This window comes from Pteronotus mesoamericanus, unplaced genomic scaffold (assembly GCF_021234165.1).
Source record: "Pteronotus mesoamericanus isolate MK-2021 breed Mesoamerican mustached bat unplaced genomic scaffold, CSHL_Meso_final contig_166, whole genome shotgun sequence".
In the NCBI taxonomy this organism is placed as follows: Eukaryota; Metazoa; Chordata; class Mammalia; order Chiroptera; family Mormoopidae; genus Pteronotus; species Pteronotus mesoamericanus.
The window spans coordinates 1,648,655-1,673,903 of NW_026555066.1; the positions used below are offsets into that span (position 1 = coordinate 1,648,655).

At 41.1% G+C, this 25,249-nt stretch overlaps 1 protein-coding gene across 1 annotated transcript; it reads right to left on the reverse strand.

Moving 5' to 3' along the window:
- Positions 1-302: 302 nt before the first annotated feature.
- Positions 303-24,847, reverse strand: ALAS2 (5'-aminolevulinate synthase 2). The gene is made up of 10 exons (XM_054565738.1): positions 24,801-24,847; positions 19,467-19,662; positions 18,674-18,796; positions 15,032-15,254; positions 14,286-14,470; positions 10,848-11,027; positions 7,599-7,763; positions 6,784-7,052; positions 5,373-5,535; positions 303-612 (listed from the first exon to the last, which is right to left on the reverse strand). The coding sequence occupies exons 2-10, from the start codon at positions 19,645-19,647 to the stop codon at positions 449-451; spliced, it is 1,653 nt and encodes a 550-aa protein (XP_054421713.1). The 5' UTR covers positions 19,648-19,662; positions 24,801-24,847; the 3' UTR covers positions 303-448.
- Between the last annotated feature and the right edge of the window lie 402 nt (positions 24,848-25,249).

Here is a 25,249-nt window from a genome sequence, read left to right on the forward strand (position 1 = left end):
ACTCTCCTCCAGGTAGTTTGGTTGGAGCTGACTCTCCTGGCTTCAGGGACTACCTGAGACCCAGGTTTCCAGATCTACCAGTGAAGGGTCAATCCCTGGATTTTTATTGAAACCATTGGGTAAGAATCATTTCAAATAAACCTGCCATGTGTCTCAGCTCTTTGTTCAACTTTGTAGTTTTTGCTCGTCTCCTTTCTGGATTTCAGTAAAATAGGGTGGTCACATCAACAAGTGATCTGTGGTTTTCTGATGGCTCTGCTGTTTGTCTTAGGGAGCCAGGTATAGTGTAGTTTATTTTCTAACCAACAGAGGGCATAAATGCTGCAATTTGCTCTTTATTTGTTTTCAGACTTAAGTCAGCTGGAGGCACACAACAAAGCAGGGGACAGGAAGAGGCCCAGTCCCAAGCGAAGTGCAAATGGGGTGGGGATCTGAGGCAGCTGGCTTCTCATGCATAGGTGGTGACATACTGGGGCCCCATGTTTCCAAAGTAGGAGCGTTCCCATTCACTCATGAGCTCGAAGTGCACAGGACGGCGGCAGAAATTGCAGGCAGTCATAGACACGTCCTGGAGGGGCAGCCCCACCTCAATCCAGGCTACCAGCAGCTTCTCTGAAGGTAGTGGGAGGAGGGAAGGGAAAGAATTGGTTAGACCAGGTGTTCTTTTTTTCTTTAAAGATTTTATTTATTTTTAGAGAGAGGGGAAGGGAGGGAGAAAAGGAGAGAAACGTCAATGTATGGTTGCCTCTGGAGAGCCCCCTACTGGGGACCAGGCCTGCAATGCAGGCATGTGCCCTGACTGGGAATCGAACTGGTGACCCTTTGATTTGCAAGCCAGCACTCAATCCACTGAGCCACATCAGCCAGGGCTAGACTAGGTTTTCTTAATCCCTATGTCACAGCACAGATATGCCAAGATAAAGATCCCTTCAACCCATTGAGGTGTCTTGGAACCAGGTATAGCTTCTGGTTTGCCCCATTGTGTGTTATGAATGTTACTATTTGTTTAGGGGTCCTGTTATGTATAAAAGATTGGGAAGCACCTAGTTGACACAACTTATAGCTGTACTGGCCTGGCCTGGACCACACCCTAAGTACAGGACATGCTGTGGCCCAAGAAATGAATCCATCTACTTGGAAACTTCTAGCCTGGGGAGGAAAATGACACTGGCAGTAACCACACAGTGTCATTGTTGTGACCTGGGAGCCTGGAGTGGGTAGTGTCCTGGATGGGATGGGAATCTAGAGGAGAGAACTTGATCTGCTGCCAGAAATGCCTCAGGTGTGTGCCAGGGTTCTGTCCATGGCTTTTAAAATGATCACTCCCTGGATGATTTCATCCATTCTCATGGTTTTAAATACCATCTTTATGCTGATGATTCTGAAATTTTCATCTCTAGCCAGACCACTCTCCTTAATCCTAAATTTGTATATTCAATTCCCTTGCTATATCTCCAATGTCAAATAGGCATCTCTAACTTAACATGAACACAACTGAGCTACTGATCTTCTGTCCCCTCCACTAAAACCTCTACTTTCAGCCTTACCCATCTCAGTTGATGGCAATTCCAAGTGCTCAGTCCATAAATTTTAGAGCCATCATTTATTTTTCTCTTCCTTTTACTACACATCCAGTCTATCAGCAAATATGATTGTCTCCACCTTCGAAATCTAACCACTTCTCATCACTTCCACTGCTATCCTCAAGCATGAGCCATGATCATCTTTTACCTGCAATATTATAGTAGCTCCCTATTGGATCTCCCTGCTTTCACTCGTTCTCCCTTTCAGTCTATTCTCAACGTAGCAGTTGGAGCAATTCTGTTAAAACCTGAGTTAGATATGCCCCTCGTCTGCTCAAATCCTTCAAAAGGCTATCCATTTCAGAGTTAAAGCCAAAATCCTTCCAATGGCCTACAACACCCTACACAGTCTTGGCCCATATTGCCCCTCAGTCCTCAATTTTCTATCTCCCTCTTGCTTACATCACTCAATCTACAGTCATCTCATTGTTCCTCAAATACATAAGGAATACTCTTGTGTTAAGTGTCTTCACTCTTAGGCCATTCCCTCTGCCTGGGATGGTCTTCCCTTAGATATATGTCCAGCTAACTCTTTTACTTCCTTCATATTTTTGCTGAAGTGTCATCTCAATGATTTCTACCCTTAACATTATTTAATGCTACAACCCTCTTCCATTCTAGCACTTGTCCCACCCCCATTAGCTTTTCCTATCCCTCCTGCTCTGCTCTATTTTTTTCATAGTGCTTAGAACTGCCAGACTATATACAACTGACACTTGAACAACGTGGGGGTTAGTGGCACTGAACCCTGCACAGTCAAAAATCCACATATAACATTTGACTTCCCCCTAACTTAATTATAGTCCCTCATTATCCACAGGGGATTGGTTCTAGGACCTCCTGTGGATACCAAAATCAGTGGCTGCTGAAGTCCTTTACATAAAATGATCTAGAACAATGCATACAGTTGGCCCTCCACATCTGTGAATTCCCAACCACTAATCAAAAGTAATGTTTTTGATCCATGGTTGATTGAATCCGCAGGTGTGAAACCTGGGAATACAAAGGGCTGACTATATTTATTAAAAAAAAAAACTTTATTTATTTTTAGAGATAGGGGAAGGGAAAAGAGAGGGAGAGAAACATCGTGAGAAAGAAACATCGATTGGTTGCCTGTTGTATGAGGCCCCCAACTGGGACTGAACCCACAACCTAGGTATGCTCCCTGACTGGGAATCTAATCAGCAACCTTTCACTTTATGGAGTGATACTCAAGCAACTGAGTCACACTGGTCAGGGCCCCACTATATTTATTGAAAAAAATCTGTATAAGTGGACATGCACCATTCTAACCTGTGTTGTTTAAGGGTCAACTGTAATTTGCTTATTTTTAAAATGTTTTTTGACTATTGCCTTCCATTAGAAGGTAAGCTCCAGAAGGATAGAGATTTTTGCATCTGTTCTGTTTACTACTGAATCCCCAGCACCTAGAACAGTGTCTGACACACAGTAGGAACTCAATGAATATTTGTTGAAAGTGAAAGGATGCCTGATTTAAGTCAAGAAGATGAAAGGAAAGGAAGTAAGCCAGAGGAAGGGTTTGAGGGAGGGCATTCCAATTAGAAGTGAGCGTTAACTGTCAAAGTCCCAGAGGTAAGGGAATAGAGAAAAATGAGGGAACTACAAGTCATTCAGTGTAGCTGTAGAAATAAAATGAATATGGGGAAAGAGGTGAGGGTATAGAGATCACCATGTTGAAGGCACTGAATGCCATGCCAAGGAGCTTTGACTGTTCTATAGACCAGTAGTCTCCAAGTTTTGGACTATACATTCTATTAGTATAAACATTTTAGTGTGTACTTCCAATCTATGCATGTTTGTTTATATACTCTTTACATGTATCATTGTCGGTCTATATATTAAAGATCAACATCAGTAATGCTTCATTCCCAATTTTTAAGATAAAAATTAAACATGAAATCCCAGGTGTGCTATGTAATTTCCAGGTCTTGTAAGTAATAAACCTGTATCTTAAAAAAGTTCCAATAAATTCCCTTACCCTATGGAGCATTCTGCATACCTCCCTCATCTTGTAGACCACAACTCTATTCTAGACAATAAGGAAACATGAAGAGGTTTAAGCAAGGGAGCTATACAGCTATATGGTCAGATTTTTAGAAAAATCCCTCTGTGGTTAGAATTGAGAAGGGATTAGAAGGAAGCAAGAGAGAAGCAGAAAAATTAGGAAGAAATCACACTGATAAAGATTTAGAAAGTACCAATGGGGAAAAGAGAACAGATTTGAGAGAGATTGTACAGAACATTTGCAAGATTTTGAGATGGTTTGGCTATAGGTTTAAAGGACTGGTGGAGTCATGGTGGATACCACTCATATTTCTTTCCAGAAAAAGCCCAGCATAAATGGACACTCAGTGAACTGAGAGTGCCTAGAGCTCTATAATGGAAGCCTAGAGCAACTGAGAGGACTGAGGCAAAGTTCCAGAAGTCTGGATCATTAGCTTAGGCAGTAGACCAAGTGGTTATGGCTGTGGCAGTAGAAACAAACTCCCCAACTCAATTCTAGTAGCTGTGTAACTTAAACCAGTTACTATATATTTTTAATGCTTCAATTTCCACATATGTAAAATGGAAATGTTAATAGTATCATCTCTAACCCATGAGGATTATATGAGTAAATACATGTAAAATTTTTAGGATGGCACTTGGAACATGATAAATACTCAGTAAGTGTTGGCTAACATTTGATGTTTTTAATCAATACATGAGTGAATGGCAACTACCTATCTTGTTTTCCTTGAACTTTCATACTGTCTGTGCTCCAGACCAACAGAATGACTGTTGCCATTGCATGCCATCTGTTTTCCTATATCTGGGTCCTTGCTGATGGAATTCCCTTATTCTGGAATGTCCTTATACCATACAACATGCACTTCAAGGTGCTACACAAGGACTCCTTGCCCACAAAGCCTCCTAATGTCACCCTTCCTGCCCTCTCTAGCCATAAATGAGCACTCTTTCTCCAGCTCCCAGAGCACTGTAGCTCATCACACTGGACCAGTATCATCCATGTCTATTCCTGTCTCCTCTGCTAAATCAACTACCTACATGTCTTTCATCAATCAGACTTGGAATGAGCACCTTCTCTATGCCAGGCTCTGTGTTTAAAAACTGCACCTTATAGAAATCCAGTAAACTTTAGGTGAATTGACTAAACTGTCATCTTTCAGGATAAAAACAAAGCTATTCAGTCAGCACTCTAGGTCTCTTAATCCAGTCCCTGTTTTTTGTTGTCTTTATAGACTCATAGATTGACATTCCCTTCCCCACTCCATTCTTATTATCCTACATTCTTGTAACACCTGCTATTGTTCTTGATATATCCTAGGCTGCTTCCTTGCCTTTCTTACTGTTCTTCCCTCTGCTAGGAATACCCTTCCACACCTTCTTTCTTCTTTTGGTCCAGTACCATTCACCTTGAAAGACTCGGCTCAGGTGTCATCTCCATTAGGGAGCCTGTCTTGAATCACATATGTTGGATCAGCCTCCTCCTCTCTGCTCCCAGAACTTTCACATTCACTGTCTTTGTTGAACTTATACCACTTGAAGTTGTTGTTTGTATCTGCTATGGCCTTCTCAACCAAACTGGAGCCTTACAAGTCTAGGGACTGTTTCTCATTCATTTATGACCCTAGTATAGAGCCTGGCACACATTAGATGTTTCAGAAATATATTTTTAAAGTGAATGGCATCCATTATCTTTCTCAACTTCTTCAAATCCTGGGGCCTAAAGGAGAGAGAGTACTATAGGCAACAATGTTGAGAACTTACCTACAAAGTCTTCCATCATCTGAGGGCTGTGATGGGGGGAGGGTGCCAGGCGTAGCAGCTCCTCACCCCTGGGGACAGTTGGGTAGTTGATGGCCTGCACATAGATGCTATGCTTGGAAAGCAGAAGATCACAAATCTTGCTGTTCAGTGCTGCATCACCCACCTGGGCTCACGAGAAAAGCCTGTCAGTATCTGCCACACTGGCCCCATTATTACTAGCTCCATCAGGTTGGTGGAGGAAGTAAGATGAAGAAACAACACTGAAGTTTTGGACAGATTTTTTTCACAAGGGGCTTAGTCAGTAGCAGCTCCAGAATATTTATCAAGGAGGTGTTCAGAGGCAGCAACAACATTTTAAGGAGTGAGGTAGAGGTGGTACTAGGGACCTTGTCTTGAAGGTATTTGCAGAGCAAACGCACTGGTTTTACTTAGCTCACATGTTAATTTGGGGTGGTCATGGATAAGAAGACAAATCCCTTAAGCCCTCCTCTGGGATGCTGCCACTGGGTTAATTTAAAAAAAAACCAAACAAACTAGATATTTACAAAAGCAGTCTGTCAAGGGAATATTGGATTGGTCCAAGGTGCACTGACTGTTTTTTTTCTCATCCATAAAACAGCCACATAAAATTATCTTCCTACACACTTACTTACCAACACACCCAAATAGATGTTATTTAAGAAAGAAGTTGCAATTCATTTTTAAAGCCAGTAGATACTCAAATGTATTTGAGAATCCAAAATAGCAGCTAGTCTCATGGCTTTTGATTTTAGATTTTCTGACTTCAATTCTTAGTAAGAAATATAATTTATACCATAATCATACTGTTCATATATATACATACACATACATACATACATGTGCATACAATCATATAGAAAACTGAAACAAATTTCCCATAAAATGACACCCTAACCATATGTGATGTACTTCAACATTTTATTTTATTTTTTTGTAAGCAGCTATATTTATAGCCACTATACCATAGATATGGCGAGTAAGCCAATGGCCATTCCTTAGCAAAATCTAAGAACTTTCATCATGCATAGTTTACAGGCTCATTAAGAGGCAGTATCTTTAAGAGGCTGGATGTTCAAGAAAGATTTGTTAATGCTAGTCATAATCTATCAGTATGATGTTATGACCCACAAATGGTCTTGAGGCACAATTTGAAAAACACTGAATTATGTATATATGTCATGGAAACAATATTGTTAGGGTCAGGACAGTCTAATATGGATGTCATCATAGCTAATGGGAATAAAAAGACTGGTTAATACAAAACAGCTGATAACTTTTCAAAAATGGTTAACAAGGAAGCATCAACAGTAGCTCCTGTCAGTTTGCTGGGTGTGGGAAGGCTCCCAGAAGAGATAGGAGGGGAAGGCAATGGGAAGGGTGGGGTTCTCACCCGGATAGGTATGATGTGGCTGGGACAGGGGATAACAGGAAAGCCCCTGTCCATAAGTAGCTGGCGCATGTGCTTGACATTGCGCTGGTGGGCCCGCCTCAGGGCTTGGCCCTCCTCTCCCTTGAGCAGCCGCACAGATTCCAGAGCCCCAGATAGCACCATGGGAGGCAGTGAAGTGGTGAAGATGAAGCCAGCAGCATAGGAGCGCACCATGTCCACCAAGTCACGGTTGCTGGCGATGTAGCCACCCACACAGCCAAAGGCCTTGCCTGGAAACAGGGAGGAGGAGGATGTGCACAGACCCCATTACCAGGAGAACAGGATCATGCCCCAGGTAACAAAAGGAGGTACACCAGAAGCTGGAGCTCTAGACTCCCTTCCCAGGCCTCTGGTTCAAGACCAGATAATTATTATCAGCAAGAGCTGATAATTCTGCTGCTTCAGGATAGGACTTTCAAGGCCTGACATATGCAATGACTAGATAGGCAGGAGCTGGGTGGGGATCTTAAACTGGTTAGGCCCAAAAGTGGAGCTCAAATGAAGCTTAGGGCTGGAGTGGGAAAGGAGACTAGAACTACAACTCTCCACTTACTGAGTAGATACTGGCTATTTGGTCCAGCTCAGGGATCATCTTAAAAAACCCAGATTTTTTCAGCAACTCTTTAGTGAAGAGGGATTGAGAGTCCAGGAGTCCCATAGCTTGAAGCTGTGAACTACCCAAACAGTTCCTGCAGCTTTGGGGAGGAGGTACTAAAGGATCTTTCAGGGGCCTCCTTTCTGGTTGTATATAAGGGAAGTCCAAGTCACTTACTCACCAAGAGTTCCAGAAATAATGTCAATTTTGTGCATAATTCCATCACGTTCCCCAATGCCAGCGCCCCGGGAACCATACAGCCCTACAGCATGAACCTCATCCACAAAGGTTAGAGCTCCATACTGGTGGGCCACATCACACAACTCCTCCAGAGGGCAGATGGCACCTGAGCAAAGTCAAGGAATATAGAGAGGAGATCATAACCCTTCCCCATCTGCAGCTCCAGTGTGGAATTTGTGACCCATAACTACTTTGGAACTACTTCAAACCTCTTTATATGTATTGGCTGCCTTCACTTCACTCCCACTGAAGCTTGCTCTCTCTCTCTCCCCGCCCTCTCCTCCCTCCCCCCTCCTCTGTTTCTCTAGGCTAAGATCAAGGCTTGCCTCTCTATTTTTTTTCTATTTTACTTCATTCTGACAATATATGTTCTCTGGTTTATGCCACTTTTCCAGCCTCTCTTTGCTTCCTTTCCCCTCCTATGAGTCTGTGCATTTCCATTTAGGGTTGGCACTAGCCTATATGATACCTTTGTTTAAATAAATAGAAAAAAGTCACCTTTTGCTCCAGGTTAATGCATTCCTGATTTCAGATCCCACTCATTCCCTCAGCTGGGTGCTGTTGGCAACCCTGTCAATATATTTATTCTTCCCTTGTCCTCCCTGTTTCTTTCTGGCTTTCTGTCACTATTTCTCTTTTTGTAGCCTTTTCCATCTTTGTTTCTGTACCTCTATTTTTCTGTCTCAGCCTTATTTTTCTGTCTCTCCTCCCATTTCTTCTTCTTCATCTGTCTCTCTCCCACCCTCCTCCCTCCTTCACTTCTTTCTCACTGTGTCCTTTTGTCTACCTGTCTATCTCTCTGCTTCAGACTTTCTTTCTATATCTTTGTGTCCCTTTCTGTGTTTCTTCGTGCCTCGGTCTCTGTCGTTTCTGTACCTCTGTGGGAGTGTATTTTTTTATCTCTGACCATATTGTTATATGAGGGCACCTCTCCACACACAGATTTAGTCTCAATCTACTGAATGAAAGTGAATTAGAAGTGGTCTGTAGGTTCTTCTCCATTTCCATACAGATTACCATTTTTCCATGTTATTGTAGACATCTTCTTTGTTTACAGTTTATGAAGTCTTCAAATGGCTGTGAATTCCACATTAGACTTTTTGGCTACCTTGCATATGCAAGAACCTACACCTTCTCCATTCCTGGAAACTACTGAGGTGCAGAGAGTTGGAATACAGAAGAAATTTTTTTCAGGTGGAAACAGGGACTTCAGGCCAGGATTAAGGAATGTGAGCAACTGGTGGAGACAACCACAGAAGACATAGCACAAGACAAAAGGGAGAGTGGGATGGCTCAAGCATCAGTTCAATGGGAGAAATTCTGCCCTACGATTGACAGTTTAGATAGAGTTTCCATCAAAAAATAAGAAACCATTCTCTTGCAAATGTAAGGAAGTAGGATGGCCCTAACACAGTTTCCACTAGAGAAATAATGAATTAGAGTAGTCTCTGTCATAGAAATATAATCATGGGATGGATTTACTTTATTGCTAGTTGTAGAAATGTGGGAGTGGGCACAAAAAAAAGTTCTTTTCTTAAGAAAAGTATTTTACTTATTCATAGAGAGGGGAAGGAAGGAGAAAAAGGAAACAACGATGTGAGAGAGAAGCATTGATTGGTTGCCTCTTGTACTTGCCCTGCCCCCAACCAGGAGACCTGCCCTGCAACCCAGGCATGTGCCCTGACTGGGAATTGAACCGTGACCTTTTGCTTTGTGGGATGATGCCCAACCAACTGAGCTACACTGGTCATAACTCAGGGCATAAGTTCTTTACATATATTAATTCATTTAATTTTCATAGTTACTCTATTATTATCACTTCCATTTTTCAAATAAGGCAACTGAGACACAGAACAATTATGAATCTTGCTCAAGCTAAGTACCATATTTTGCTGTGTATAATGCACAGTTTTTGCCCAAATTTTTGAGGGAAAAATAAGGATGCATGATACATGGGTAGTACCTGAAATACCTTGTATCTGTTCTTGTGTTTTGTAATTATTTGTTACATAAAATTTCTTGTACCATAATATGTTTAAAAATAAATGCTAAAACTCCTTTATAATACAAAAAACAAGTATCTAAATATAAACCAATCAATCAACCAATAATTAAATTAAAAAATTAAAATGAAAGATTTTTTTGCTGAAGGTTTTGGCCAAAAATATGGGTGCATACTATACATAGAAGCACATTATACATGGCAGGTAAGTTGTCATGCTGGGATTTGAAAATGGGTAGTCTGATTCCATAGCCTCTGCATTATCATTACATGAGGCTGATGGCACATATGTTAGCTAGATCAGAGGATACTATGGACTCTTTTTTTTTCTATTGGAAAAATAGCAAATTGAAACCGAATGAAGACCTTTTCTCTTGAGAAGGTGAGGTCTAAAACACATGCTTTCTGCTCAAAAGGGGCAGCAATAGAATAATTTGGGCATTGCTTCAGTTGGGGGGGAAATGAGGTAGGAGTGTAAAGATCATTTATTTCTACTTACCTCACAATAAATAGGATGACTTTCATCATCTCTAATTCTTACAACCAGATATTTTACCTTTGGGGAAGCTGAGGCTCAGAGTTAAAGAGTTATCCAAGGTCATAGAACCAGTAAGTGCCTGGGGTGGGATTTGAACTCAGATCTGTCTGATGCAAAAATATGTTTTGATTCAATGCTTCATACTGGACCTTGAAAAACTCCCAGGCAATAATTTGTGAAATTTTGCATTGCAGAAACCAGACACTGAGATAATTGATTTGTATACATCATTTATCATGGAGGAAGCCTTGTGTGAAGGAATTGGAATTGTACATCCTAGGGTACAAATACACACTTTGGCACTAATTTACTAAGACATGAAAGATAAATTGGGAGCTGTGTCTGATCTTTAATTTCTTAATCTATAAGATCACTGTAATAGCTGCCTCTGTCTTTTGGTATTTACTGGCTGTGTGACCTTAGGCAAGTTACCTCATTTGTTTGTGTCTCACTTTCTTCGTGTAAATAAATAGAAACATTAATAGCACCTACCTCATAGAATTGTGAAGATTCAGTAAATTAATATATATAAAATACTAATAATTTTGCTTGGCATGTAATTAGCACTCTGTAAATGTTAGCTGTTATCATTATCATCATGGTTTTTGTGAGATGAATGTTAGTAAACATACACTCATGCATGTACATACCATCCATGGAGTGAACAGTTTCAAAAGCCACAATTTTGGGTGTCTCAGGGTTGGACTTCTTTAGAATTTTCTCCAGATGGTCAGGGTCATTATGCCTGAAGACAAACTTGGCTGCTCCACTGTTGCGGATACCTTGGATCATTGAAGCATGGTTGCCTGCATCTGAGTAAATCTCGCACCCTGAAGAATCAGATGTGTAGTTCATAAGCTTCTATCCCAGCATTCCTACTTCAACCTCAGGACTGAGCTGGCAGGGGTAGAGGGACGACCCTTTCCTTCTTTTGAAGACCCTGCTTTGACTCCCTCTCCTCTGGAAACTTTTGTGACACCTCTTGCTCCCTTGGAAGAACTCACCTTTCCTGAAATTCTGACCCCTACACCTTCCCTTCTGGTCATTTCTAACCCTGGTCTGGCCTCTGACTATCTTGGAGTATAGGAAATTTTAATAATTTCCCAAGAAGCTCTAGAGTTTCCTGAGGACAGGGCCTAGGTTCCTTTTCTTAGACACATGAGATCAAGCCTTAGAAAGGAGTTTATCCCAGAGAATACTTGTTGACTTGTACTAATGTTATATTCTTCTTGGTCCAGATGAAATCCCACCTTTTTCAGATAGCAATCCTCCACTAACAGGGTGGATAATTATCAGACTTTCACAGTTTGAATAATAAACTCATGGCATATGATAGTCAGAAGGACCATTAATGACCATGTAATCTAGCTCCTTTAATATACAAGTGAGAAAGCTAAGGTCCAGAAAGGGAAGACCTTCCTCTAGGACCCAAGGAATGCAGGATTTTTTACCAGGAAATACTGGAGGACAGGTAGAGGTGGGAAATTGGTGGAGGGAGTTGAATCCTGGCCCACAAATTGCACTGACATCAAGGAACTGTGGCCTTTCATTACAGTAAGGTATCACTTCTATCTGAGGAAATTAGGCATGATATCCTGGTGAACCTGCCATGAAGGACAAGTAGACTGGAAATTTCTTAAGAGCAGAAACCACATCTTTTTATCTTTCTGTTTCTGATACCCAGTATAAGGCCAGGTACACAGTAGATGATAAATAAGCATTTCTTGAATAAATAGATGAATAAACATAACTGATTTATAAGTGAGTGAATGAATATATAAATGAATATATTATTGAATGAAAGAGTGAGAAAAGGGGCATCAAAAAATGAGGTTCAATTGTTGATAGTTGTGAGTTTGATGTCATTTTACGGTTCATAGTTGTGATCTTCTTTTTCTTAGATAAGTCCCTTTAACATTTCATATAATAAAGGCTTGGTGATGATGAACTCCTTTAACTTGACCTTATCTGGGAAGCACTTTATCTGCCCTTCCATTCTAAATGATAACTTTGCTGGATAGAGTGAAAACAAACTAAGCAAACAACTAGAACAGTAACAGAATCACAGAAATGGAGATCACTGGAAGGTTATCAGCCAGGAGGGAGAGGGTGGAGTTGGGCGGGGGGGGGGGGTGCGGGGCAAGGAAGGGAATAAGAGGCCTAAATGGTAGGTACAAAATAGACAGGGGGAAGTTAAGAATAGTATAGGAAATGGAGAGGCCAAAGTACATATATATATAACCCATGGACATGAACTAAGAGCGGGGAATGCTGGTGGGAGAGGGGTGCAGGGTAGAGGGGAATAAAGGGGAGAAAAAATGGAACAACTGTAATAGCATAATCAATAAAATATACTTTTAAAAAATGAAGCTTAAGAGTAGGTAGAGGCCAGGTTATTTGGGGCTTTAGAAGCCATGATACAGAATTTGGAATTGGTTGTAAGGGCAATGGGGATCTATTGGGCTGGGGAGTGACAAAAATATGTTTGCATTTTTAAAATATCATTCTGCCTGATGTGATGAATAGATTGCAGGAAGGCAAAGGTGAAATCAATAAAATTAATTGGTCTAGGCTAGGATGGTAGCAGCGGAAATAAAAAGAAGTTGAATTGTAATGGTTGAGGAGGGGACTCACTGAAAAAAAATTTCCAAGGATGTTGGATTCAGTTGGGGTTATATGTGATTTCAGAAAAAGCTTCTGACCAAAGTGAGAAGGATTGAGGGTGCGAGGTGGTGGTGGGTGGGACAGAGGAAAGTGGTGATGGGAAAATGGGGACAACTGTACTTGAATAACAATAAAAAAACACTGTGAAGCATAAAAAAAGAAAAAGATTCTGAAGAGCAGTGGTGATGTTTATAGTGTGATAAAGAATCAGCAGAAAATGAGGAAGTAGATAGCAAGTATGGAGACTTCTCTTAAGCAGTTTGCCAGTTGTAAGTAGGAGAGACGTAGGATAGTAGCTAGAGCATAATGAAGGGACATTTTTTTGTGAGATGCAAGAGACTTCAATGTGTTTAAAGAAAGGGAGAGCTTGAAGATATAGGAGAGAGGGAACTTATAGATCAAATTTCTTGAGGAGGTAGAGGGGAATGGGACAGAGTACCAGCAGCAGGTACTCTTCAACAAGGAAAAGGGCACCTCTTCCACTGTGACAGGAGAGAAGAACAAGGTTAAGACATGTGGAGATGCTCATGTGGGTCAGGTGGAGGTGTAGGAGGGCTGAGGAGAATGAAGGTTGGCAAAGCTACCCTGGAGACTTGGAGAACTGACCATGGAAACAGGATTGCCAGAGAGCATAGGGGGACTGTTACAAGTTGGGGAACATAAATTTTTAGTGACTCCTACATGAGCAATTATATCAGCTCAGGATTGACAGAGAGGGTGGAGAGTTATATTCATCCAGGGTTGGGGTTGTGATGGAAGGATGGCATGCATGTGAGGTGAGGATATCATTGACTAGAAAGTGGAAGAGCAGGAAGGTGGGACGTTATTGACTGTGAATGGAAGAATGGGAAGGTGGGATCCAGATAAGATGCAGTGTACAAGAAAATGGATTGGCTTTAGGCAGAAGGAGAGATGCGCTTTCAAATTGTAAAAGGAAAGGAGAAGAATAGATGAACAATTAGATAAGTTTGTAGGTTTGGTGGCTGTAAGTTAAAGGAATCCCTATCTGGTGATTTCTGTTTTCTTTGTGATGTATTATATGAGGTTATTTGCTAAGAGTGAAGGAGGAGGTAATAACAGGTTTTAGAAGAGGGAAGAAAGTTTTAAAAAGTGGATTTGGAGACATAAAAGGACTGTTTATGAGAATTAAGAGCCCAGCTGAGTTGGGGGGAGTGACAAATTTATTGTGTTACTCTTCTGTGAAGTTGGGCTCTTTAGTAGTGGTCTTTAGCCAATGTGTGAAAGAGGAGAAAGGGGAAGGATACAGTCACCTAATGAGTGTTCAGCATATACAAGGTGGGTAATAAAGAATGGCAATAGGAGCAAGTGGACTCAGAACAAAACGAAGGAATGATGAATACAGTGAGACTATATGTTGTAGTGCATGATACCAGCCTTGAACAAAGCTTAGGCCTTAGGCTTACCTGGCAGGATCTTGGCCAAGGTGAAGAGAGTAGAGTCATTTGCCACAAAGCAGGAAGAGAAGAGTAGGGCTGAGTCCTTCTGGTGAAGCTCAGCCAGCTCCTGCTCCAGCTCCACATGAAACTTACTGGTACCTGAGATGTTGCGGGTACCACCAGCTCCAGCTCCATGACGCTGCAGGGTCTCCCTGGTTAGGAAAAAAACAGAGAGGAGACAAGGAGGAGAGGAAACCTTTGTCAGACACTTAGGAACTGAATAGGTTTCTCTTCCTTGATGGGGTCAATGTTGACTTAGTGGTCTTGGGTGAGCTGTGTCCTAAGTGGCCAAGTAGAGGGCAGGATAGGGATGGTGGAGGGGCATGAACCTCTCCTTCTTAGGCTGAAGGCACTCTGGAATGGAGGGAGAAGCTAGGTTGAGCTTGAGCAGCTTGGAAGACTTTTTAGAGAAGGTCACACACTGTCTCTGGAAATACTCACTTTGCAGCCAAAGTGAGAGCTCATGGACAGTGGGCTTGCTTGTTCTCCTACCTTATTGTCCATAGCATTGGACACCCAAGAGTTTAGAAAACATGGTTTGTTGACTGACTTAGTTCATATCTGAGGATTAAATATGCTGGAGGACCTTGTACAACAGGGGTGGTGGATGTAACCCAGGTTTCCACTTCCAGCTTTGCTTTTTCTTTCCATGTGTGGCTTTGGCTTTTCTCTGGATTGTCCCCACAGCTCATGGCCCAGACACTACTACTCACTGTGTGGCTTGCAAGACCCGAGGATGCCTGCTCATGCCCAGGTAGTCATTACTGCACCAGACAGAGACATCCTTTGCAGGCACAGATGCTTCAGGGAAGTGTTGGGCAAAGGGGTATGCATCAGCCCAGCGGTTGACAGTCTTGAACACACGGTAGGTGTGGTCCTGCTTCTTCTCCATGATCTTATCCCTGAAAAATTGCTCATAACCAAAGACATGATTTCCTGCAGGAATAGAGGTGGGGAGGTAAATAATTCATTTAAAATCACTTCCTGGCTAGTCCATATTTTATTCATGCTATTGATTTTGCCTTCTGTAATTTTCTTTACATTTATTCACTTATTTGATCAGTTATTAATTTGCTGGGCCACATTAACTCTCCACTACTTCACTCAACCATCCCTTTGCTTACTCACTCATTCACTCAGTAGTTTATTCATACATTCACTCGGACTTTCTACCCTGGCATGGACTCACTTCTTTTCCTAAGGTTAGTGTGGAAGCCTCATTACTGGAATCACTACTTTCAGTTTCAGTGAAAAGAGGATTGACAGATCTAGCTTCCAGTAATTACTCTGCCACTTCCTACTAGTGTGACCTTGAGTAGGTCATGAATCCTCTCTCTTAAATTTCCTCATCTGTAGAATGAGACTAATAACACCTTCTTGCAGAACAAAATGTAATACACCCAAACTAATATCTGGCACATATTAGTATTATTATGACAAAAGTAATAGTAGTGGTGGTAATAATAATAATAATACCTAATATTTGATCATATTGTTATAGCCAACACTGAGTGACTGCCTATTACATGTAATGCTCTGTCTTAAGAACTTTATATCTATTTTTTTATTTATTTCTCATAACAACCCTATGTGGAATGTTCTATTAGTATCTTCATTTTAAAGGTAAGGAAACCAAGGCATAGAGAAGTTAGGTAATTTTTTTTTGACATTAGGTAAATTGACCAACATCATATAGCCAGTAAGTTGTCTACAAGTAAGTAATCTAGAGTCCACTACTTTAATGACTACCACTGCAAAATGGGGCAATTCTATTTTCAGAATAAATTGAAATAACATATACCAAAGGACTTGTTAAACTCTAGAATCCTATATATGAGACAGGAATGATTTTTGCTGATGGTAACTTATGAGGTAGGGGTATACACTGGTAACATTTTCTTCTGCAGGAATGTTAGGAAATACATATCAAAAGTTTTTAAAATGCACAGACCAACATACTTAGAGAAACTTTGTAGCACATTTAACAGAAAAATTATTGATATCCAGAATTTATTTTTTATAAGTTGAAAGACTCCTATGAAAAATTTTCAGCCCAGTAGAAAAGTAGGCAAAGAATATAAGCAGAGAATTTAATAAATGTAGAAAAAAGATGCTTAATCAGGGAAATTCAAACTGTACAAACACATTTTCACCTATCAAACTGATAAAGATTAAAAAGTTTGATATTATCAAGTGCTACAAGGATGTGAGAATATGGACACTTTGTCTGACAACTGGTACAACACTTTGGAGGGCTAATTGGCAATATTTACTAATATTAAAAATGTACACACCCTTACGCCCCAAGGATTTCCACCTCTTAGTGTCTATACTAGAGAAACACTGACCTATGCGCATGAGACGGTACAGTCTATGATGTTTGTTGCACCACTGTTTATAATAGAAAAATTGGAAGCAACCCAATAGAAGGGTAGATAAATTATCTCAAGTATATTCATTGTACGTCTAAGATAATACTGTATATTGTATTTGGGTACATATATATGTATGTAACACCAGCAAACAATATAAACTGGAAGAATATACACAAAAACTACCAACAATAACCTGAAATATAGGTGCGTGATTAACTGAATGATGTTGCATCCATGCTACAGAACAAACTTCAACCCTTAATAATTATTATGCAGCTTCGTGTTTAAAGACATGGAATGATGTCCATGAGACATGATTAAGTGAACAAAGAAAATTAACAAACTGTGGGTAGAATAAGATCATATTCCTAATAAAAATATGTGTAGATGAGAATGTAGGGGTGTGTATGTGTGTGTGTGTGTGTGTGTGTGTGTGCGCGCGCGCGCGTGTGTGTTTAGTTATAGAAAAATACCTGGAAGAAAACATAACAAAAAATAATGGTGGATAGTGGAACTCTGATTTTAAATTTCTCTCTTTGTAATTTCCTGTATCTGATGAAAAATATTTTATAATGAATCATATTCCTTTTTTATTAGGGAAATAAAACAAATTCCATTATGAAAATGGTTATAAACACACACAAAAGAAGGAAAAAGCTGTCTATGAAGGATGAGAATTTCTGAAGGAAGCATGAAGATGAAATAATAAGAATAAGCTTAATATTTAAAGAGGCCTCATATCAAACTAGAAACATATCCATAAATGTAATTTATTTCTTCCTCATGATAACCTGTTGAAACAGTTATTAAAATCCCACTGAATGGAAGTGAATTACTTGCCAAAGTACACAGATCCAGCAAGTGCCAGCATTAAAATTTAAACTCAGACTCCCTTTTGTTTCAGAGTGCTTCCTTGCCATTTCCTCTGCTGTGTCAGAAGCCCTTTCAGCACTCCTTCCATATTTCTACCTCCTTTATTTCCACCTCAACACATACGCCGGCCATGTTGTTTGGTATCAGGTATGTGACCTTCTCTGAAATTTGCTCTGGCTCCTGGAGGCTGGAGAATGGATTCCTCAGGCTGGTCGAGAAAACTAGGCAGGTCTAGGAAGCTGGGCAGGTTTGACAGGGAGTGTGGGAGTCATTGGCCATGAAGGTGTGGGGGTGGGGGAGGGGAGGTGCAAAGAAAGCATGTGTTGTCCTTTTTAACTCAAAAGGACATATAATAATTCAAGTTTATGAAGTAGATAACCCTTCTGCAGAAAGAAAAAAAAGTTCTGCAAAGTGAGCACCTATTCATTTCCCCAAGTGGAGACTCCTGTGTTGGTAAACCTTCCATAAGGTGAATCACACTTCTCTCCACTAGAACTTTCCCTTGGGTGAGGTAACTGGGGCAGTCACCCTGGGTCCTGCATGCAGGAGGAAGATGCAGGGCAGTGTGTGTATCTTACTCTTCTTTTCTGAATATCATTAAAATTCAATTTTAAAGTTTTTACCCTTAATGATATCCCAGAAGGGCCTATGAAAGATGTCAACAATGTGACCATGTCTCAAGTGTGATTATCCCGAGTGATCTATACCATTTGAGTTGACTTGGGACTCCATATCTGTGTATAGTATGTACCTGGTTCTAACACTTTTTCTTTAATGCGAATCCAGATTTTCATTCACTAGTATTGCTTAAATGTAGGATCTCATCCTGTTGGGATCCATTTAGCCACTTGGGAGAGAAGAGGAAGAACTCTAGAGGCTCATTTTAGATGGCTAAAATTATAGGAGCTTATATATGTATGTGTATTGGGAAGGGTGATTTTCAGTGCCCACTCTAAGCTACTGCCTACTATGGTTCTCCTGGAAATACAGGACTCCTCATCCTGGGATGCATACTAACTGTCCTTAGATTAGCCTAGTTAAGGAGTGTAGTGAAATGAATTCAAGTGTTAGGAGTAGAGGTTGGATGAGATGGAACTTGACTCCAACCTGTTTTGAAAGTCTTCACATCCTCCTGGACTTCTGGGGCCGCCTTCTGCACAATCTTGCTCTTCCCATCCTGGAGTTCTGAGAGCATGAAGGGACAGTGGCTCTTGGCCCAAGATGGAGAGTCTATGCAAATGTAAGAGAGTAAGTGGTAGTGCATTTCTAACCATAAGTTCAGTTTAACAATTATTACTGTAATAAAATACTATTAATACAGTAGTATCCCAAAGTGCCATCTTAGGCTATAGTAGAGACACAGAGATGGATGAGTCTGGTCCCTGCACTATGGGAGCCACTAAACTGATAGGAATGGCACACACTGAAGACACATTATGACCAGTGCTGCAATGGGAGAGAGGACTTAGGTTATATGGAAGTCTAAAACAGGGAAGACACATGACCCAGAATTGGAATTGGATGGGCTGTATGTCTAGGCCGGCTTTGGAAAGGAGATGATGCCCAAGTTAAGTGCCTCATGAAAAATATGGGATAGTCTGGTAAAGAGTATGGAAGAGGATCATTTGACAGGAGCAAAGTCTCAGAAGGTTGAGATAATAGGCAATTTTAAGTAGTTTCAGAATGACTGGAGTATAAAGAGTATGAGGGGCATGAGAGTGAGACTTTTTAGACATACTGGCAGAAGTCAGATCCCAGGTGAATTTTAGACCATCTCATTCTGCCTTAACACTTTTTACATAACCCCTACCAATTATTAGGCAATGATGAACAGTATGACTTGGAACCTTTTCTCCAGGACTCAGACATTTTCCACTTTTTTCTAGTAGCCCCTTCTTACCTCCTCCAGCCTTGGTTGCCTTAAGGTGGATTTGAGAACAGGTTGGCCCTTGGGTGGCCAGGATGGGACAGCATCCAGTACCAAAAAGGAACTGGTGAGTCTTAATCACCTTGCTCAGGAGGCCTGAGGGGCCACGGGCAAGCACTGGGCAGCGCTGTAGCAACATGGCTGCTGCCACCATCTTGAGCCCGAAGTCCTGCAGAAGATGTGAAAAAGATGAGATCCCGTTATGAAGACCTGGTCTAAAGCCAAGGGTCATTCCTGTGTTTGATCCTTTGCCATTAGATTCCCACCCAAATGCTTGTCCTTAATAGTCCTTTCAGGGTAAGAACTTTCCCAATTTTAAAATGTACCAATAGGGCATCAGAGAGAATGAGGAGAATGACTGTTAAACAAAGATATGAAGGAAGGAGTTCTAAATGGAGGTCAGAAAGCCTGAATTCTGATTCAAAGTTTGCCACTTATCCCTCTGTGATGAAAAGAATCACTGAAGTGTGATTATGTGTGGCAAGACGGGAGTTGATAAACCACTAAACCTTTAAATCAACATTTAAGGCCAAGAATACTTTTAAGAATGTTAGCTTCAGCTAAGTGGAGACTCAATCTGATAATGCACATAGATATGGTTGACCAGGGCTTCTGAGCCTCAATCCAGAGTTTTCCCTGAGCAGGCCCAGGCAGAGAGGGAGAAGAAGTTAAAAGTCACAGATACCAGCTTAAGTATATTCAGGGAATAGGACAAAAGAGCAGGCTCTAGGCCCTACAGACCATGTTCCCCAAAACTGGAATTTTTCTGTTCTTGGACATGCTTCTGTATTTTGGAAAAGCACAGATAAAGAAGTGAAAGCAATACCCAATGATCTGGGAAACAAGTCTATGGGTGAATGAAAACGACGGAGGCTAACATAGAAGAGAGAAAGGGACAGAGAAAAGATCTTAAAAAAGAAACCAGAAACAAATTTGTCACCCCAATAAATTCAATAAACAACAAACAAGCAAACAAACAAAAACCCAAATACATGTAGGAGATGTTCAATAAATATCTGTTGAATTTGGAAGTAAATTAATGAATGAACATGGACTCAAATGGAGAAAAGAGGAGAGTAGGGGAAGAGTCAGGAAAAAAAGAAAAATTAGGAAAAATAAAAGAAGGATAGTGAGAGAGAACAAAGGTAGAGTGGTAGTAGTGGAGTTAGAAGTACAGAAATTTTGGGAAAGAGATCAAAGCTGGAGGGGAAAGGCACAGGGTACAGATAATAACAAGGAGAGGTTGAATGCTCCAGAAAAACAGGACAAAAAGATGATGGGAAATACAGAAGGACAAGGAAAGAGACTGAGCTGAGAAAACAGAGTAGAGAGAGAATGGGAGAAAGGGATGGTGAGGGAGAGGGAAGAAGGAGAGAGAGATATTAGTGAGAGAGAAAGAAGAGGTAGAGGTGGAGACAGGGGGACACAAAAGGGAAATGAGGACAGATCAAGGAACATACAGAAATATACAAAGACTCAGAAAACGGAGGGCATGAATGGAGAGAATCTAGCAGGGGCAATGTGTCAGTCAGGCAGAAATATGAAGGAGAAGAGCACCCAGAGATTGTGAGAGTGAGGGAGAACAACAAAGAAGAGTTAGGGGAAGAGGAGCTCTGCCCTGATGAGGAAGATGAGACAGAGACTAAGTGACAGAAGAGAGTAGAGACAAGGTCAAACGATAGAGACAGACAGGTAGCTAAGGTGGATTAGGGGTTTGGATGAGGGAGGGGTGAGAGATACACAGAGAAAGACAGCTAGAAGAGCAAGAGGGAGGAACAAATTAAAAGACAAAGGACAAACTGGATATCCAGCATCAGAGGATCAAGAGACAAGATATGGGACAGGCCAATAGGAGAGATGTGAAGGAATGTGGGAAGACAAAGGCCCTGACACCACCAGAACAGCTACTGAGTAGAGTCTTATAGCACCTCTAGTGCTATTAGATATAGGGTTTTATGTTGTGAAGAATAAGTGAACAGAAGGAGCTCGTGCTCTGTTCTCATATGGCAACCTCCTTCACCTCTTACTGAGCAACACCTCTCCCTTCCAGATCTCACAAAGCAAGCATGCTCTCCCTAACTCACAAAGCAATCTCTTCCTCTTTTTATACCCCAAAGAAAAGGCATCTTCCCTCCAACTTTCACAGGCTGTCACAGGAGCAAAAGTTAGTATGTGGAGCAGGATGTGTGGGTCCTGAAATTGGGAAAGGACAAGAGGGTATTTAAAGAGCTAAATGAAGCTCATCATATTAAGCCTTTGAAGACAGTGGCTGACACATAGTTTTTAATAAATGCTAGCTTTTCTTATTTCAATTCCAGCTCCCCAACTCCCTACTGGATATTCTTGAAAAGTCATTTTCCCACTCTGGGTCTCAGCTTTCATTAGTTGTCAAATGTAAGGTATTTATACCTACCTCATATGGTAGGTAATGAATTGGATCCAAGTGCCTATCTCGTATCTGGAGGTATGAGTTTTCCTTTCCCTGCCTGCCTGCCTGCCTGCCTGCCTGCCTGCCTGCAATGGTTAAAGCACTTGAGTCTGGGCCTGCAGACCACAGATAAAGCTCCTAGAGCTTTATCGCCATTCAAGTCTGACCAGATGAGACCAGGGTGTGAGAGAGAAAAGGAGCTCCTTTCTAGAATCACATTTGGGCATCTGGCTGGGACTGACTCTGGCTATTGGTAGTGAGGAGGGGTGGGTAACCCAGGGAGAGGCAGGCAAAACAGATGGCTAGGTTCCAGGCTCCTAGAAACCCTTTCCTTTGACATTAACACTGACAGTTATAATAACAACAGTGGGGCATGTAATGGTAAGGGAAGTCCCAAAGATTGGGAGCAAAGTCAAGTCCCACTTTTGGATGATGGTGGATTAAGACCTACTCCCATCCCCTTTATAAAAATGGAAGAAGTACGATATACTAATCATCTCTAAGGGGTTTTTGGCCAAGTCCTTCTCATAGACCTAGAAAAATATAAACTACTTCTTGGAATTTGTTGAACTATCATGTTCTTTCAAGCTTCAGTTCCATTTTCTGTGTTCTGATACTCCTTTCCTGGAATTTGTCTTGCCACACTCTGCCTGTCCATCTTAAGGACCCATAACCTTATAGTCTAGTTACCTTGGGTTCTGTTTGTGTTCCATCCCACTACCTGTCATGAAACTGGAGTGAGTAAAATTGAATTAAAAAAGACTTAGCAATTTAGGGTATTAAGAACTCAGCCTCTGGAGCAAGACTATTTGTTTTTCAATCCTGGTTCTACCACTCAAGCTCTGGGACCTTAGAAAAGTGATGTCTCTGCTCTGTGTCTTATATCTGTAAAATGTAGATAATAACAAGGACATTCTACTTCACAGAGATGTTGTGAAGATTCAGTAAGATAATCTATACAAAGTATTTATAAGAGTACCTATCTGATAGTAAATACTGAAAAAGTGTTAGCTATTATTTTTACTTTCTACATTTCCTATGTAGGGAAAGTAAAGATACAGCCAAGGGAATTTATATCATAAATACACCAGACTAGGTCTGAAAATTTGATTCTTGTCTCAATCCTGATTCTTGTTTTATCCTATTATAATATACTATATGAACTTGGGCTCTGTACTTTCCATCCTTGGGCCTCAATTTCTCCACAGACATTGGACTAGAGAACGTCATAGATTCTATCAGATTCTAATAGGCAAACATGCACAGAGTACTCATTGTTGGAAAAGCTTCACATGCATTGACTTATTTGATCCTTGTGACAGCCCTGTGAAGTAGACACTAATTCACCTTTTTTCAAAGATGAGGAAACTGAGACTCAAAAAGATTAAATAACCAGTCCAGATCACAGAGATAGTAAGTAGAAGAACCTGGATTTGAACCTAGGCAATCTGGTTACAGATTCTACTAACTTAACTACTGTGGATCTATGATTCAAATATCACTACATATATTCTTGACTGAGATGCCCACTCCAAAGTTTAATGCCCTCTGCTGCACCAATAGGTCCCTTTCTGGGATATTTGATTTTGAACTGTGATCAATGCATTTAGCAAAGGAACAGATTTCTAACCAAAGTAGGGTTTCAGGCACTGGTAAACATTCATTCATTACACTATTTAACTTATATTCCCATTGTGTGGCAGTGCTTGCCATGGGTCCTCTTAAAACAATGTTTTTGTTCATAGAGATAATGGTAAAAATTTGGGTCAAGTGACTAGAAGGTTTTCCTTGCGCCTTGAGATCCTCTCTCATGTCAGCAGTCAATCTGTAATCCCAGATATCAGAAGGCCAACCATAACTCTACTCCAGCAGAGAGCCAGAAACCACTAATTGCAGCATTCCTTGCCCCTCTCTCCTTTTTATGGTCTGCTTTGTAAGAATCAGGTCTGAAGTAGGTGTGGTCACTTCATTTCAGAAATTGGAAGCATCAGGCTTTACTTCCCTTCCTAGCATCCTCTCTCCATCATGGAAGAATCATAGAGAATTTTAGATAACTGGAAGCAGAGAATCAGAAATCCTTAGAAACAGAAAAATTTCAAAGACCACAAAATCAAAATTAAAAAAGGATGTGGAAATCATAGACCTAGCTCCCTTTTCAGAGGGTCTCACAATGAATTAGGGTGAGTATACGAGTCTATTGACTTTCAGCATAGGGCCCTTTCAGTGACACAACATTCTTCTTTCACCTTTTCTCCTTACTTTTGCTAAATATTCATCTCTCAATTCCTTCATATCTCTCCCTACACAATTCATTATTTTCATTATCTCCACATTCCCTCTGTTTTCTCTTCTTACTTCTGCCCCTTACTCTCTGACTCATAGATCTCTGCTGTCAGCCAAGCAGAGTTATGGAGTCGAAGTGAGCATGGAATGGAGAATTGCTGGAAGAAATATCAAGATGTCTTTTCAAGTGACAGAGAAGGAGAAGAAGAGAGAGACAGAAAGGCAGAGACTGAGAGATACAGAAAGAAGGAAGAGACAGAAAGCATGAGAGAGAGAGAGAGAGAGAGAGAGAGAGAGAGAGAGAGAGAGAGAGAATACAGACAGAACTCAGATGAAGGGAAAATAAGAAATAGCTAGTGTGTCAGAGAGAGTGACCTTGAAAAGTGACAAAGGAGAGAAAACATGGGGAAAAAGACAAAGGAAATCTGAAAACAGGGAAAAGCATGAAAATACATAGGGTGAAAAGAAAGAAAATAACAGAGAGACAGATCCTAAGAAACAAAGTCAGATCTAGCCAGGCCAGAGAGTTGGCATGTGCAGCTTTGAGATGGGCAGACAGACCAGAAAGCAGGCTCCAGGCTGAAAGTGACTCTTACCTGTTGCCCTGCACTGAGGACGAACGAACGACGGGATGGGTGCTGTGGGTCAGGACCTGGCATTTATCCTTTCCTCCTTGGCTCAGCTCCGCCCACCCCGCCTTCTACTGGCCTGGCCCTGCATTGGCCCCAAAAGTATCTTAGGCCCTTGTTAGAGATAAAACCCAATGTAGTCCCTTCTTACCTCCTCCCTCACCCAGCACTGGCTCTCCTCTCTCGATTTTCTTTCTCTTTTCCCTCTGGAGTAGTAAAATGAATTTGCTGGGCTATGGAATCAGGTCATTGAAGTATAGCTAAGGCACCTTGAACAAAATTACCTCTTTGGCCTCAGTTTCTCCAACTATAAAAGGTGGGCAATAAAACTCAGAAGCAACTGTAGCACAAATGGAAAGGGCTCTCTCTAGCTGTCAGCTTCCCATAAGTGACATCTAAGTCATTGTAACAATTCA